The sequence below is a fragment of the Gastrolobium bilobum genome, unplaced genomic scaffold (assembly GCF_033153095.1).
Source record: "Gastrolobium bilobum isolate Gb01-03AN ecotype WA unplaced genomic scaffold, APGP_CSIRO_Gbil_v1 utg5188, whole genome shotgun sequence".
In the NCBI taxonomy this organism is placed as follows: domain Eukaryota; kingdom Viridiplantae; phylum Streptophyta; class Magnoliopsida; order Fabales; family Fabaceae; genus Gastrolobium; species Gastrolobium bilobum.
In genome coordinates, this window is record NW_026899969.1 from 48,293 (window position 1) to 62,908 (window position 14,616).

Genomic DNA, 14,616 nt, shown 5'->3' on the forward strand with positions numbered 1-14,616 from the left:
CAAAACCTCAAGTGCACATTCATTCCTCAGTACTTATCTACATTTCTTCATATAATTAATTGCTTTGCTTAATTTGTGTTTAGCACACTCTAATTCACAAACTAGCAGCTTAATTTCCCCACTTTCTGCATTCTACCCCATTTAATTTTGACATCATCACTATGGACAGGGTAACAAAATTGGTATCAGAGAGGCCAGTGGTGATTTTCAGCAAGAGCACTTGCTGCATGTGCCACACCATCAAGACCCTCTTCTGTGACTTTGGGGTGAATCCAGCGGTTCATGAACTCGATGAGATACCAAGAGGTAGAGACATTGAGCAAGCTCTTTCAAGATTAGGATGCAGTCCCTCTGTGCCCACAGTGTTCATCGGTGGTGAGCTTGTAGGTGGAACCAATGAAGTGATGAGCCTTCACCTTAACCGGTCCTTGATTCCAATGCTTAAGAAAGCAGGAGCTCTTTGGGTTTGATCAGAGATAGTTCTTAATTGACCCTCACATGCATCAGCCACAAATAAACCCGTTTTGGTTATATATATATATATATAATGATAGGATTATATATCCATATTATTAATATAGAGTTTATGGCATACTAGGTAATAAATAAGGCTAACTGCAGTTAATTAGCCTTTTTTTTTGTTTATTTAATGTAATGTTATCTTTTTGATAATTATAATAAATATAAACCTTGTTAAAAGAATAACTAGTACTAATGGAATAATAACAAACAGAAGCCGTGCGATTCGTATTTATAAGCTAAGTGGCATATTTATAATAAGACAAAAAATTATATAGTAGTGTGATTCGGTTACAAGCCATCTTGTTCTAGCACTTAATTAGTTGACGAGGGATAAATGCACAAACTATAATAAACGCACTGATATAAGTGAATTCGACATATGTGTAACACGTGATTCCTTTTGATCACATCCTCAAATAGTTAGATGCCGAACTAAGATAATAGAAAAGAAAAGAAAAAAATAAAAAACAAGTGGAGCATATCATGGAGTTAAAATAGATTCTGATCGAAGTCTTAAATGGAGGAAAGCTGGTTGCCTCGAAGAGAAAAATTCAGCAATAAGTTACTCTGAAAGCAGAAGCAAAATTCCTGAATCTATGATCATTGTTATTGAATTTTTAAAATCTGTGATTTATTGTCCTTCTCCAAGACCTTTTAGTTTAAGATACAACACCAGCTAATCTATATAAATAATGTATTCATGACAATTCTAAATATGGAGGGATGCATGCATATAAAAGATACTTCTACCTCTCATCTATTTAATTTTGTTTTGTGTTTGTCACATAAAATCTCCACTATTTCTAATTAAAACTTACACAAAATTAAAACCCCTCCTATTTTATAAACGCATATACATTAAGTCCAATTTGTGATGAAATTTAATGAAAATACCCATAATAATTTACCCAAACTCTAGATCTCATATTTTAATCAGCCGGAGGTCAAGATCTATCTTTTCTTCACTTTCCCTCCCTCCACCTGCTATTGTATATGTCCCCTCCTCTTTTACTTGATTTAGTGGCTGTTAGCAGGCCGCGTCAGGTCGCCTCGTATTCTTTCCGTTTAGCTTTTGGTTTTTTCTTTATACCCAAAAATAAAAAATAAAAAAAATTATTGAAATTTTTATCATTTAGTATAAACTTTCTAAGTTTAAAATTCTTTCTATCCTTGGAGTTGGAGCAAGCTAAAGCCTCCTGTTGATGAATTGCCTCCTCAGAACAAGAAGACCCATGGTTAAGAAACAGACCTGCTTATACCAAAAAAAAAGACGTGGAATTATATTCTTCTTTTTTCTCCAAACAACTGCTTGTGCCTGAAAAAACGCTGTATTTTTATGACCATAGTGAACCCATTTTTCCCGGGATTTCTGAAACTAAAGCCTCACTCAGTATACTCTTTTGAAGGCTCCTTTGGAGCAAGATTACGGACACAGAATCCAGGATAAGCAGAACACCCGTTAAATAGTACTTCCAAAGACGTTTTGTTGAAATTCAAAGATTCTTCAATTTGAGGAAAGTAGTTAAAAATAAAATTTTACGTAAAAATATAAGAGAAATAAAAAATTATAAAATATAAAATCGTAACGTAACAAAAAAAATTATAAAAAATTGTAAACATATTTTGAAGAAAAAAATATTAAAAATATAATGATAAATCAAAATTTTAGTGCAGGCCTCGTAACAAACAGATGGATGTCCTTTAAAATAAACATAATTACTCTAAAATAATTTAAATACAAAAATATAAAATAAAATATCATTTTCTTAAAAAATACTGAGAAAAACTAATCAAATTTAATTTAATATATAAAAAAATAACGAAATAAAAAGTTTAAGTTGCATCCATATAGTTTTAAATGTCTGTACTTGAGATATTTGAAGATTACGTATCCAACCACCATGGTACTAGTCCAACGATCAGCAATTTTTCAGGAATGGAATTAATTACTATTTGATTCAATTCATCTGACCTCAACCATTACACTAACTTACAAACTATAATCAACTACCGTATGCCGTACCCAACCAAATCCTTCTTATGCGGAGCAAAACAATGACCTGACACTGACACTCATACCGTGCTCAGCGTTAACGTGCGCATCCTCCGTGTCTCTCTATTCTCTATGTTCTGTTGCCCTCTCACACGAAGCATTGAATTTGGTGTTCCTTTTTATTATTATTTTTCTTTTTACTCGATTTTTTTTATATTTCATTATAAGTCTTAAAAATATATATTTTTTAATAAAAAAAATACGGAATTCAATGCTTCCAGTATATTAAATTGAAGTTTATTTGTTAATGTTGCTGAACCATTATCGTCCAATAACCCAGCATATTTTAAATGCAACGGAAATAAACACTTTCTTACTAAATGGAAAAAAAGAAAAAGAAATATAAAGAAAAAAATATAAAAAAAGTAATATAAATATATTATTTTTTTCATATTTGATAAAAAAAATATCTCTAAGTGTTCGATATATCTATATCATCCATCATAAGTGAAAATATTTTGCCCATAATAAGCCTAACAAAAACCATATTCGTTTAGACAGGCCTAAAAATATTAAAAACAGACCCGTTTAACCTGGCTGAGCTGACCCATTTAACAGTCCTAAAAATCGCTTCATATATTAAAAGCATTTGCCAATTTTAATATATTAAAAGCAGACGCAATATGAACGAACACAAGTTATAGCTAGCTACGTTGTACGTGCCTTATTTTTCCAATAATGGAAGAGTTAAATTAGTTGTGTCCAACTACATCCAGGTATCTTGATGATTTTATTTCTTTCCACACTCATTCTCAACCTCTTAGCATCATCCCATTTTCCAACAGTAGCATATATGCTAGAAAGAAGAGAACAATAACCAGTTGTGTCACTCTCCAACTTAATGCAATGCTGGACAGCTATTTCCCCGAGCTCCACATTGTTGTGTAATCTGCAGGCAAGAAGCAGAGCTCCCCAAACTCCAGCATTGGGTTGCATTGGCATATTTATTATAAGCTTATATGCTTCATCCAGCCATCCTGCCCTTCCTAAGAGATCAACCATGATTCCATAGTGATCAACTGAAGGCACAACCCCATTGTCCTTCATGGAGTTGAAGCATTGGTAACCTTCTTCAACCAATCCAGCATGATTATAGGCAGTTAAGAGTCCAATGTAAGTGACTACATTAGGACCAATACCTTCTCTAAGCATCTGTTCAAATAACTTGATTGCATCAGATGCCCTACCATTTATTCCACATCCGTAGATCATTGCAGAATATGCAACCAAATCCCTCTTTCTCAGGCCATGAAATAGCTCATATGCCTTGTCAATGCTTCCACACTTTGCATACAGGTCAATCGAAGCAGTAGCCAAATGATCATCCAATACAATTCCAAAGTCATTCATGTGTGACACAATCCAGCACCAATGTTCTAGATCCCCCAATTGTGAACATGCTGATATAACACTAGCTAAAGTCATCTTATCTGGATGTACATAGATATCTGGCCTAAGCATGTCATTAAATAGTTCGAGAGTTTCCTTGGGTTTGCTATTTTGAGCATAACAAGCTATCATAGCATTATATGAGCACAAATCTTTCTCATCCATCTGGTCAAAGAGCTTCCGAGCAGAGTCAACATCCCCACTCTTTGAATACCCAGCAATCATTGTTATCAAAGAGACACTGTTTTTCCTCGGCATTGCATCGAAAAATTCTCTTGCTGACACTATGTTTCCACAGTCAATGTAACCAGCAATCATTGTATTCCAGGAGGCCAGGCTTCTCTCGGGCATTTGTTGAAACAAAGAACAGGCATGATCCATATTTCCTCCTTTGGCATATCCAGCGATCATAGAGTTCCAAGATATGACATCTTTCTTGGGAATGTCATCAAAAAAATCTCGAGCCTCATCCAAGTTGCCAGCTTTTAAAATTCCATACAACAGGGAATTCCAAGAAACCACATTTTTGTCAGCCATTTCATCGAACACCTTCCGTGCAATCCCCATATCGCCCATTTTCGAATACAAATCAAGAAGTGCCGTTTGTACATAAACACAAGTATTAAATCCAAATAAATGAACTTGACCGTGAATTGATACACCACCCAACTTATCCTGAAGCCCAGCACATGACTTGAGTGCAGAGGATATAGCATATGAACTTGGACACAACCCCATCCTCTGCATTTGAACATAAAGAGAAACGGCTTCAATGAATTGACCCTTTTGAGAGAAGAATCGAATAACACAACCCCAGGAAAAGGAATCTGGATTGCGCAGATGGTGAAGAATTAAGTGAACATAGTGTACAATAGTTTTGTAGTTAGTGACATCGCGGAGAAGGATGTGATGGATTAAAAGGGGTTGAAGATGGGTAAGACCATTGATCAAGATATGGGCATGGATTTGATTTGCCTGCTTCAGAGTTGAACACTTCTTCATCAAGGTTATCAATTTGGGAGCTACCATTTAAGCTTTCCTAATGTGTTCGATTAATTATGAGCATTGCAAAGTTCAAGTACTTGCGATTGCAAATGTTGATTAAAAGAAACGAAGGACATATCTAATCATTTTTGTTTTTATTCATATGAAAACAGCTCCAATTATAGAACACCCATAATAATAACAATAATGATACTCATTGAAATGATTAATAGAATTGAACACAGTCAATAAGTGGAAAAAGGAAATAGAGAATCTACTTTTGTCACTTCTCCCACAACGGGGAAAAAAATTTCGGGGACCCGCATGATATGATACGTATTTTATTTTTATTAAATTATTAATAAATAATTTATTTTAAAATTAAATGAGAAAGTAATTTAATAAAAAATAAAATATATATCATATGAGTTAAAAATATAACGAAAATTCTGTAGATTCGTTGTATTGAAGATGTTCTCAATGGGTCTTACATCCTTTCTTGAACCGATACGACAAGCGACACATGATACGATATGACATGACACTCTGATACGTCAATCATAAAAAAATATGAATTTTGACACGTTGGGACACGTTTTAATATATTTTTAATTTATATAGCGTATATTTCATTTAATATTCAATAATTTAATAAAAAAATAAAACTAAATTAATAATACTCATAAACACGTTATGAGGATGGAAGCTTTAATAAAAAAAAATAAGAACTGGGATAAGAGAGAGATAATATCAGATAGAGAGATCAAATCAAATTAGAGAGAGATCAGAGAGAAGGAGATACAACAAGAGCGTAATAGGAATTGACAACAATGATGCTGAGATGATCTCTTATCTACTTCAGGGGAAAAAAGCAAAAAAAATAAAAAAGGTATGATCAGGTGTAAGCTTTATTAATATATTTCAATTTTTTTTTAAAAAAGTAATATTTTTTACGAAGATGTCATTTGACCGTGTCAGAGCATGTCGGGAAGTGTCGTACACAGTCAAATTCGCATGTCAAAATAGTCAACGTGTCAGGAATGTTGTCCGCGTGTCAGACACCGTGTCACCAAACGTGTTGACATGTCAGAGCGTGTCGGACACGACACTCTCTGGTTTTTGGAGTGTCCGTGCTTCCTTACTTAGAACACGACACCAACACCGACTTGTGATAGGGTCTATCCTTTTCTTCATCACCCAAATCCCGAGAAAGCTGACCCCACATATGGTAACTTTACCTGAAATTAATTTTCAATAATAAAAAAACTAAATTATTATAAATTTTTTACCTTTACTCATTGCTACCTTTACAGTAACTAGTTATTCAATTGAGTTCATCTCAACGTTAACTTTGAACAAGTATCCACTATCCAACAAAATCCTCCTTATGCGGAGTAAAACAATGACCACACGCACTGCTACTGACACTGACACTGTGCATAGCGCTAACGTGCGCACCATCTGTGTCTCTTTTCTCTATGTTCTGTCTCCATCTTTCTCTCTCTCTCTGCTTCACTTCATCATTTCCAGCTAACGCCATTTAACTTCGTTTGTTCTTTCTCATTATTAATGTTGATCCATTCTCGTCCCATAAGCCTAACAAATACCATACTCGATTCGGCGTCGTTTTATTTTCCAATATTTTATTTTTAGTTTTTCAAACAATTTCCTGAAAGATCAAACACCAGGGGGTTGTTCTGCTTTTCGTGTGACTGACTCCGCGACAGGGTGAGCTTTTCTTGTCCACCATACAACGTTTGTCTTTTGTCTTCTTTTTTTGACCTTTGTTGACTTTCATGCTCGCAATCTGGTTAGTAAGTACTCTTTTTCTCTGGGCACGGGAAAGTGGTAGCATTTTTTCTAGAGAAAAAATCTCTTTTTATTATAATGTCATAATGTGGCTTCCCTTTCTGGGATTTTAGGGTTTCTTCTTCACTCAGTGTACGGTTGATTCCTTCCTTCTCTAATAAGCAACTCTACTTTGAGCTTTCAACATGTTTGGGTTCTCTCGTCGCCGTATGAAACGAGCTAGGTAAACTTTTCTCTTTCTATCTCCATTTTTTCTTTAAATTTAGGATTTTTATTTTTATTTTTGCCACACTCTTTTGCTTCACTTGATTTGATTGCATAAGTTGCTAATTGAGCTGTAAGTGTTTTGAAGTGATGTAATATTATCTCGTGTGTGTGTGTGTGTGCAGTAGATTGAAGGTTCAGCTTTCTGACGCCACTCAGGGAACTAGAAGTCCTGTAAGGCAACCCAAACGAAATGGAAACTCCAATGTAAGCTTTTCAGCTTCATTCCTTGTGGAATTGAAAAAGTTAGTTTGGCCACTGAGTTTTTTTAGCTTTTTTTTTTTTTTTTTTTCAGGGAGAAGGAGATGCAGGATCAGGTGGTCATTCTGATGAAATTGATTGCCAGTCTTCAGCTGCTGCGCCTGAGATAAGTACTTGTGCATCAGGAAGCTCGGAGAACTGGATGGTGTTATCAATTGCAGGGGATAAACCCACTCCTAGATTCAATGTCTGTGAACTGTAATGTTGTTATTTTTTTTCCGTATTTTGTTTTTTGGGAAGTATTGTTGTTTGGTCGGTTTTCATCTATAATGGCAGTTATGGCAATGCCTGAACTACTTTTATTCATTGTGAAAAGCATGCAGCAGCTGTCATTGGGAACAAGATGATAGTGGTTGGCGGTGAATCTGGAACTGGAATGTTAGATGACGTGCAGGTATAAGTGGGAGCTTGTTGCTTAGAATTAGAATTGGAGCATCAACATTAATATTACTTGGTTGTTGGTTCATCTTAAAAACTGTGATCTTGGTGCTATTCATTTTTGTTGTCAGGTGCTAAATTTTGACAGCTTTTCATGGACCACAGCGTCCTCGAAGCTTTACTTGTCGCCTAGCAGTCTGCCACTAAAGATTCCAGGATGCAAGGGTCATAGTTTGGTAAGTATATCCTATTTGCAACATATTCTCAGTATACTGGCATTTTAATTATGTTCTGTTCTAGTGTTCTTGAGAATGTTCTCCTCTTCTTGTTTCACTTCACATTTGGCATTGCTTCACTGTGCTAGACATGGAATAACATGTCTTTCAAGATGGAAAGTTATTGAAATTGAATTTCTCAAAAAAGTAGAAAAAGCTGCCCACAGCCCACCCTTATGTGCCCAAGCACACTATTCATCAGTAAATTCTGGCTGCCGTAAATGTTCTGCTGCTTGATGATATGATCAATCGAATCTCATTGTGTGGCTACCTTAGTCACATGAAGTCAGGGGAGGAACTAGAATTTCAATTTCGGAGTGGCCAACACCAAATTATTTATACATCATCTGGAAATTATGGGGCCTCAAACTTTGAAGATAATGTTAATTAAAAGCATTAGAGATATAAGAGGAATAAAGATAAAAAGGTAAATATTCAATTTTCTTATGCTAAAAATGTCAAGGAAAATCCAATGGGAATGCAGTCCATAGTAGCGGATAGATACTTGACAGGGAGGACAAAGAAGGGTATCATGGCCAGTTCTATATACTGTTGCAATCGAGCTTTGCGTCCCTTTTCTAGTACTTCCCTCAATCAAGTGCTTTGCGTTGAATGGCCTTTTGTTTTATTTGTAATTGAAAATGATTTGTGTCCAGTCTCAGTTCTCCAATGTGGGATGATTATTTGACTAGGTTTCCTGGGGGAAAAAGGCACTCCTCATTGGAGGGAAAACAGACCCTGGAAGTGACAGAATTTCAGGTTCATATTCATGTTCTTAACTTTTATTTTAAAAAAAAAAAAAAAACATGTAGAACTTCTGTCGCGTTTAATGCTGTGAAATTGTTCTGATTGTATTTTTTATATTTGTAGTACGGGCATTCGATACGGAGACAGAGTGCTGGTCACTCATGGAGGCAAAGGGAGACATACCGGTAGGTTTTTCCGTTACATAACTGTGCAAATGCCTCAGTGGTAGAAATTGCTCTTGGGCATTGTCTCTACTGATTTAAATAACCATATATTATCAATAGTGGAAACAAAAAATTCTGTGAGAGGGGGCAAGAAATTTAAAATTCACACTTACTTAGGCGAGGTGACACGGGAGTGGGTCGATCAATATCAACATCAACAACATCTTTATCCCAAATTAATTGGGGTCGGTGGTAGATGAACCCAAATAAAAGATACAAAAAGGCAGAAAAAAGAAAAAGAAAAGTACAAATAAAAATAAAAATAAAAATAAATAAATAGAATAGTAAATATATATATTTATATATATATATATAAAAGTAAAAAAGAAAGGGGAAAGAAGAAGAGGGGGAAATGAAGGGGAAAAGGACTAAAAAGGGACCATCTGGAACATAGGAATAACAACGGGTTTAGCCAAATTTGAAAAACTTTCCAAGTTTTCTTCATACATGAGGATTAATAAGAACAAAAAAGGGCAAACTTATGTTACACTATCTTTCTTTTAAATTTGAATATAGTCCAAGACAAATGTTTGTTGAACTTGGGGGCGATCGTTGATCTTAGCCCCTCCACAACTTCACCACTGATTAGGGAGGATGATATTGGATTACATATTTTACTCCATCATATTAGTTTATCATGGTAATAATTCTTGATTAATTAAATTTTAAAAAAATTGAGCTAGGTGATGAATGACAACTGCAAGTGGATGGAAAATCTTTGTATCTTGATCAACATGATATTCTTCATGCATGAAAGGATGTAATTCTCATATTAGGTCTGACTAGTTACATTATGAGGAAGTCAAGAAAATAAAGAATTGCAGAGAAATAAAATCTGTAATGACACATTACCAAAACTAACATATCATCTTTTATTTTTGTAAAGAACCAATTCAACCCAAAAGCTTAAGCTGTTAGGTGAGGCTATATTAATGATTTTTATACTTCTCTAACATGTTCCCTCACACGAGAGCCAACTAGGCTTGAATGGTGGACAATACACATGCCCACCTACTTGTGTTAAGAAACTCCACAATACTTAATTATTTATTAATTAAATAGGAGGCGGTGAGGATCGAACTCGTGACACCGAGGCTCTGATACCATGTAAAGAACCAATTCAACCCAAAAGCTTAAGCTGTTGAGTGAAGCTACATTAATAGTTTTTATACTTCTATAACAATTTTCTTTAATTGAAATCTATGTGTTGATTTTGGCACCTGGAGCTTAATACATAGAACTAGGCTGCACTGACCAAAGATTCCATTCTTGGTAGGTTGCTCGCAGTGGTCACAGTGTTGTCAGGGCGAGCTCTGTTTTAATATTGTTTGGGGGTGAAGATGCAAAAAGGAGGAAACTGAATGATCTACATATGTTTGATCTCAAGTCTTTGACGTGGCTTCCACTTCACTACACGTAAGTGATTAAAAACAAAAAGAAAATTTGTAAAGGTTCGAACTTAGACATGAATCACATGATTATCTACTCATAATCACCTGATACAAATGATACGTTGCTTTTGAAATTATATTACTTCCAGGGGAACAGCACCTTCTCCAAGATTCAACCATGTAGCAGCTCTTTATGATGATAAAGTTCTTTATATATTTGGAGGATCATCTAAATCCAGGACCTTGAATGATTTATATTCACTTGACTTTGAAACGGTGAGTGGGTCTCAAATATGTCTATACTGCAATACCATACGGTGAAACTGCTTGCTTTCTCCACAATGCAGATTAAAACTTCATCCGCTATATAATGTGATAAAAATTTGTTCCTTCAGATGGCATGGTCAAGAGTAAAGATACGAGGTTTCCATCCTTCTCCTAGAGCTGGTTGTTGTGGCGTCCTATGTGGTACTAAATGGTATATTACAGGGGGTGGAAGCAGAAAAAAACGTATGTTCATAATATTAAACTTGCTATTTATTTATGTATTTATAACTTCTGTCACGGTTCATCTTCGGAGAAATAATTTATAGTTTTATACATTAGCCTTGACTATTTTCTTCTTTGGGTACCGACTGTATCATACTTATTACTCATGCCTTTCCTTTCCTGTCGTATAAGTTATGCCATTGATTGTATAAACTTTGTGAGCGTTTCTCTTATTTTTTCGTGTTTTTTGGGCTACATTTAACATTGGGACCTTGGAAATGGAGGAGCAATACTTTTATTGCAAAAAGATCAGATGGGGTTGTGAATTCTGCCTATAAAGGAAAGAAGGAAAAAAGAATATTATATATTAATAAACTTACATGCCTTTCAAGTTCTTTTTTTCCATGGCAAAAATTATATAGCTGAAATTATATTTTATATATTAGGTGGGAAGTGAATATTCTTAATGTATATTTAATGATAGTTAGTATTGATGCCTTTTTATGCATTGGGCAATGGTCTTTATAATTCAGTTTTAAAAGTCTTATTACTCTCCCTCTTCCTATTTCACACTCACTGTATAAACTTGAGATATTCTATTCCTTTTAAAATATTGTATTCTTACCCTACATTTTCCAGGACACGGAGAGACTGTCATATATGATATTGTAAAAAATGAATGGTCCGTGGCAGTTGCTTCACCTCCATCTTCTATCACCACCAGCAAGGTGTGTCTATCATTCATCTGCTGCCACCTACTGGCCTTATTTTTTACAATTTTTCTTTTTGTATTATTTAATCAAAATGGTATTGATAAATAATAATTAATTGTCCTTTGGTCTTCAAATATTACTTTTGGTCAACTTGTTTCTTCCTTAACTGTGACAAATTAGCATTGATTTTTCTTAATTGTTCAATTTAGCCTTGTGCGTTCAGATTTTGGTGTTAAGTAGGTTGAAATAATTACAGAATTTCACAAGACCACCATGTTGCTTAGTCTTTAAATCCGTCATTATATATATTCAAGGGTGAGAATCATTTTACAACGACGTAAATTACACTCTCAATCTTGATCTTTGATCCTATTTATATCAAATAGTTCTGATTTATCAAATATTTGAGCCGCTAGATGTAAGCAAATCAATTATCAAGATTTGGTATAAGACTTTTTATTCTTACACCGGTGTAAAAATATCCTGCCCCTATATTCAACCTTGATGAAATCCCTTGCTCTGATATTTTCCCGTCATTTTTTTAAAGATGATATTTTCATTGATTCTGCCAACCTTTGAGATTTTAAATTGAATCAATTCATTTGTTAAGCATCTCCTTACTAATAACATGATTATTTCTAGATGCCTTATATTTGGTATGCATGACCGTGCTTTCTTCTTGATAATGTAAAAGCACGTTTATAAGATCTGCTGAATTAGCAGGGCTTCAGCCTGGTACTCGTGCAACACAAGGAAAAGGACTTTCTTGTTGCATTTGGGGGATCCAAAAAAGAACCATCAAATCAGGTTTGACAAAAAGTATGAAATTAATGTTTCAGGTCATTCTTATTGAACTTACAACGTTTTTCTTTTTGACGTAACAGGTGGAAGTGTTGATAATGGAAAAGAATGAATCAACACTGGGAAGAGGACCAACTCCCAGTAAAGTTTCAACATCTATAGTGCCTGAAAAACATTCATCATCCTCTAGATTGGCCTCTCAACTTAATGATTGTTCCCAACGTTTAGTTGACTCTGTTGCTAGACAAAATCTAGCATCTGCAATTGAACATGGTTCTGGAAGGAAATCTCTGTCAGAATCCCTGGTTGTAGATCCCAATTTCCACCCCACCAACGTCTCTCTTCGTAAACAATTTGATCATGATGAAGAATACAATACAGATGTCAAGATTGACAAGAACTCAGACGAAAGTTCTTTCCATCGGGTAAAACACTTTTTTATTAATGACAGCCGTGTGTTCTAAATATAAAAACACTTAATGGATACCTCAAAGCATTGGATACTTTTCCAATGTGTTTTTTAAACATGATGGACACACCTTAGGCATTTACCTGATACACAGCCTAGAGTTTTCCACCTCTTTTTTGAACATGCATAAAGATAAATAAGGATTTTTTTGTCTCTGTGCTTAGTTCCTTTTGAGATACTATTCTCTCACTTTGTTGCATTTAGGGTAAAAATACTTCTTAATTTAAACATTGAGATGGCAGAACCATATATTGTGATGTTAAAACTTGTATTAAACATCAATATTTATTGCAATTCTATTGCATATATGCATGGACTGCATAGATTTCCGGTAATGAGCTGCTTATGGTGCAAGTAAGGTTTCTTGAAATAACTGCCATATTCTACTCTTGGTTTGCCTTATCCTAGCATTTATCCCCCCTTTCACCCTTCATTGCTTGTAGATAAAATGTATTTTATAATTTTCGAAGTCTAAGGTCTAAACCACGTATTATAATGTTGAAAACATCTCAACTCATACTAATGATGCTAACATCTATGACAAAAAATAAATAATGGAACTTGATATTTTAATTTGTGATACATTTCAGGCAGCAGATCACAGAACAAACGAAAATTACCAAGGTAATCAGATGAACTTTAGTGGAGCGAAGATCAATTTGGAGGAACAACAGGTGTTGGTATCTGGAGTTCCAAATCAACAAAATCAAGTATTTGAAAATGTCGCTCTAGAAAGTGATAATGTCTCATTTCATGAAAACAATAAATCAGGATCACTGTCTACTCCTTCAAATCTCTATCATTATTATGAAAGTAAAGTAGCTGCCCTAATAAGGAAAAATGGAATTCTGGAAGGACAATTGGCAGCTTCCCTGGCAAGCAGAGAAGCTGCAGAGAAAAGCTTATCATCTGTTCTTAAAAGCAGGCAGGAAATGGAGAAAAAATTGGCTGACGCACACAAGGAGATAGAATTACTAAGAGAGAAGCTGGCTGGTCTAGAGTTAGCCCAAGAAGAGGCTAATAGCCTTTCAAACATTGTCCACTCTGACAATGTTAGGCTGGAGCATGATGTGGCCTTCCTCAAGGCTGTTTTAGACGATACGCAAAAGGTACAAGACACATCATTTGATGTTAAAACCAGGATAGTTGTATACATGGTTATTATTGGCTGATTAAAAATTATTGTAGGAGTTGCACTCAACAAGAGGAGTTATTGCTGGAGAAAGAGCAAGGGCATTCCAACTACAGGTACATCTTTTGATTGCTTGGTGATCTTTGGCTGTAGCTGTTGTATCTTGGTGAAATTGAGGAGTCTGTGATGTTGGTTGTGTTTGAGTTTTTTGGTTCATCATGTTATAATGTTTTGATCAAACTTTCTTGGACTTCTTGTCATCTCTTTGTTTGTTTGCTGTTGTACAGTATGAAGTTTTTCATCTCAAGCAGAGATTGCAATCAGTGGAAAATAGAGCATCTACACCCAGAAAACCGTTTCATGTGCAGTGAAGTATATAGTTGGAGTAGCACTTCACTTGGCTCCCCAAACACTGAAAAAATCCATTTGTACATATATTTGAATCAGTGAATCACCATAGAAGTACTGCTTTTTCTGCAACACTTGATTGTGTAAATGTCCGTTTTTCCCCCCCTTTATAATTTTAACTATATTAGGCGAATTTAATTCCTTGGATGAGAGCAAATTCAAGGTTCCTATAAATCTCATAAACTAGAATTAATTCTTGGTTCCTTTTCTAACACGAAAAAACTTTTTAATCTTTCTTAGAACTTTAATTCAATTAGCACCAAGTTCTTCTGAAAATACACCTTGATCTAGAGATTAAATTTTGGGC

The 14,616-nt window shown here is 34.9% G+C and overlaps 3 protein-coding genes across 3 annotated transcripts; 2 read left to right on the forward strand and 1 right to left on the reverse strand.

Annotated features, from left to right (window-relative positions):
- Positions 1–645, forward strand: LOC133294502 (monothiol glutaredoxin-S2). Its single transcript, XM_061493183.1, has one exon. It carries the CDS (start codon positions 162–164, stop codon positions 468–470), a length of 309 nt encoding a protein of 102 aa, XP_061349167.1. The 5' UTR covers positions 1–161; the 3' UTR covers positions 471–645.
- A 2,617-nt stretch (positions 646–3,262) lies between these two features.
- LOC133294563 (pentatricopeptide repeat-containing protein At4g22760) lies at positions 3,263–5,016 on the reverse strand. The gene has a single exon (XM_061493253.1). It carries the CDS (start codon positions 4,991–4,993, stop codon positions 3,263–3,265), a length of 1,731 nt encoding a protein of 576 aa, XP_061349237.1. The 5' UTR covers positions 4,994–5,016.
- Positions 5,017–6,533: 1,517 nt separating this feature from the next.
- On the forward strand, positions 6,534–14,407 carry LOC133294522 (acyl-CoA-binding domain-containing protein 4). The gene is made up of 17 exons (XM_061493206.1): positions 6,534–6,676; positions 6,871–6,980; positions 7,150–7,228; positions 7,317–7,469; positions 7,599–7,676; positions 7,792–7,896; positions 8,628–8,694; positions 8,806–8,867; positions 10,183–10,322; positions 10,447–10,573; positions 10,693–10,807; positions 11,426–11,514; positions 12,223–12,306; positions 12,384–12,725; positions 13,360–13,878; positions 13,958–14,017; positions 14,189–14,407. The coding sequence occupies exons 2-17, from the start codon at positions 6,943–6,945 to the stop codon at positions 14,270–14,272; spliced, it is 2,142 nt and encodes a 713-aa protein (XP_061349190.1). The 5' UTR covers positions 6,534–6,676; positions 6,871–6,942; the 3' UTR covers positions 14,273–14,407.
- Positions 14,408–14,616: the final 209 nt, after the last annotated feature.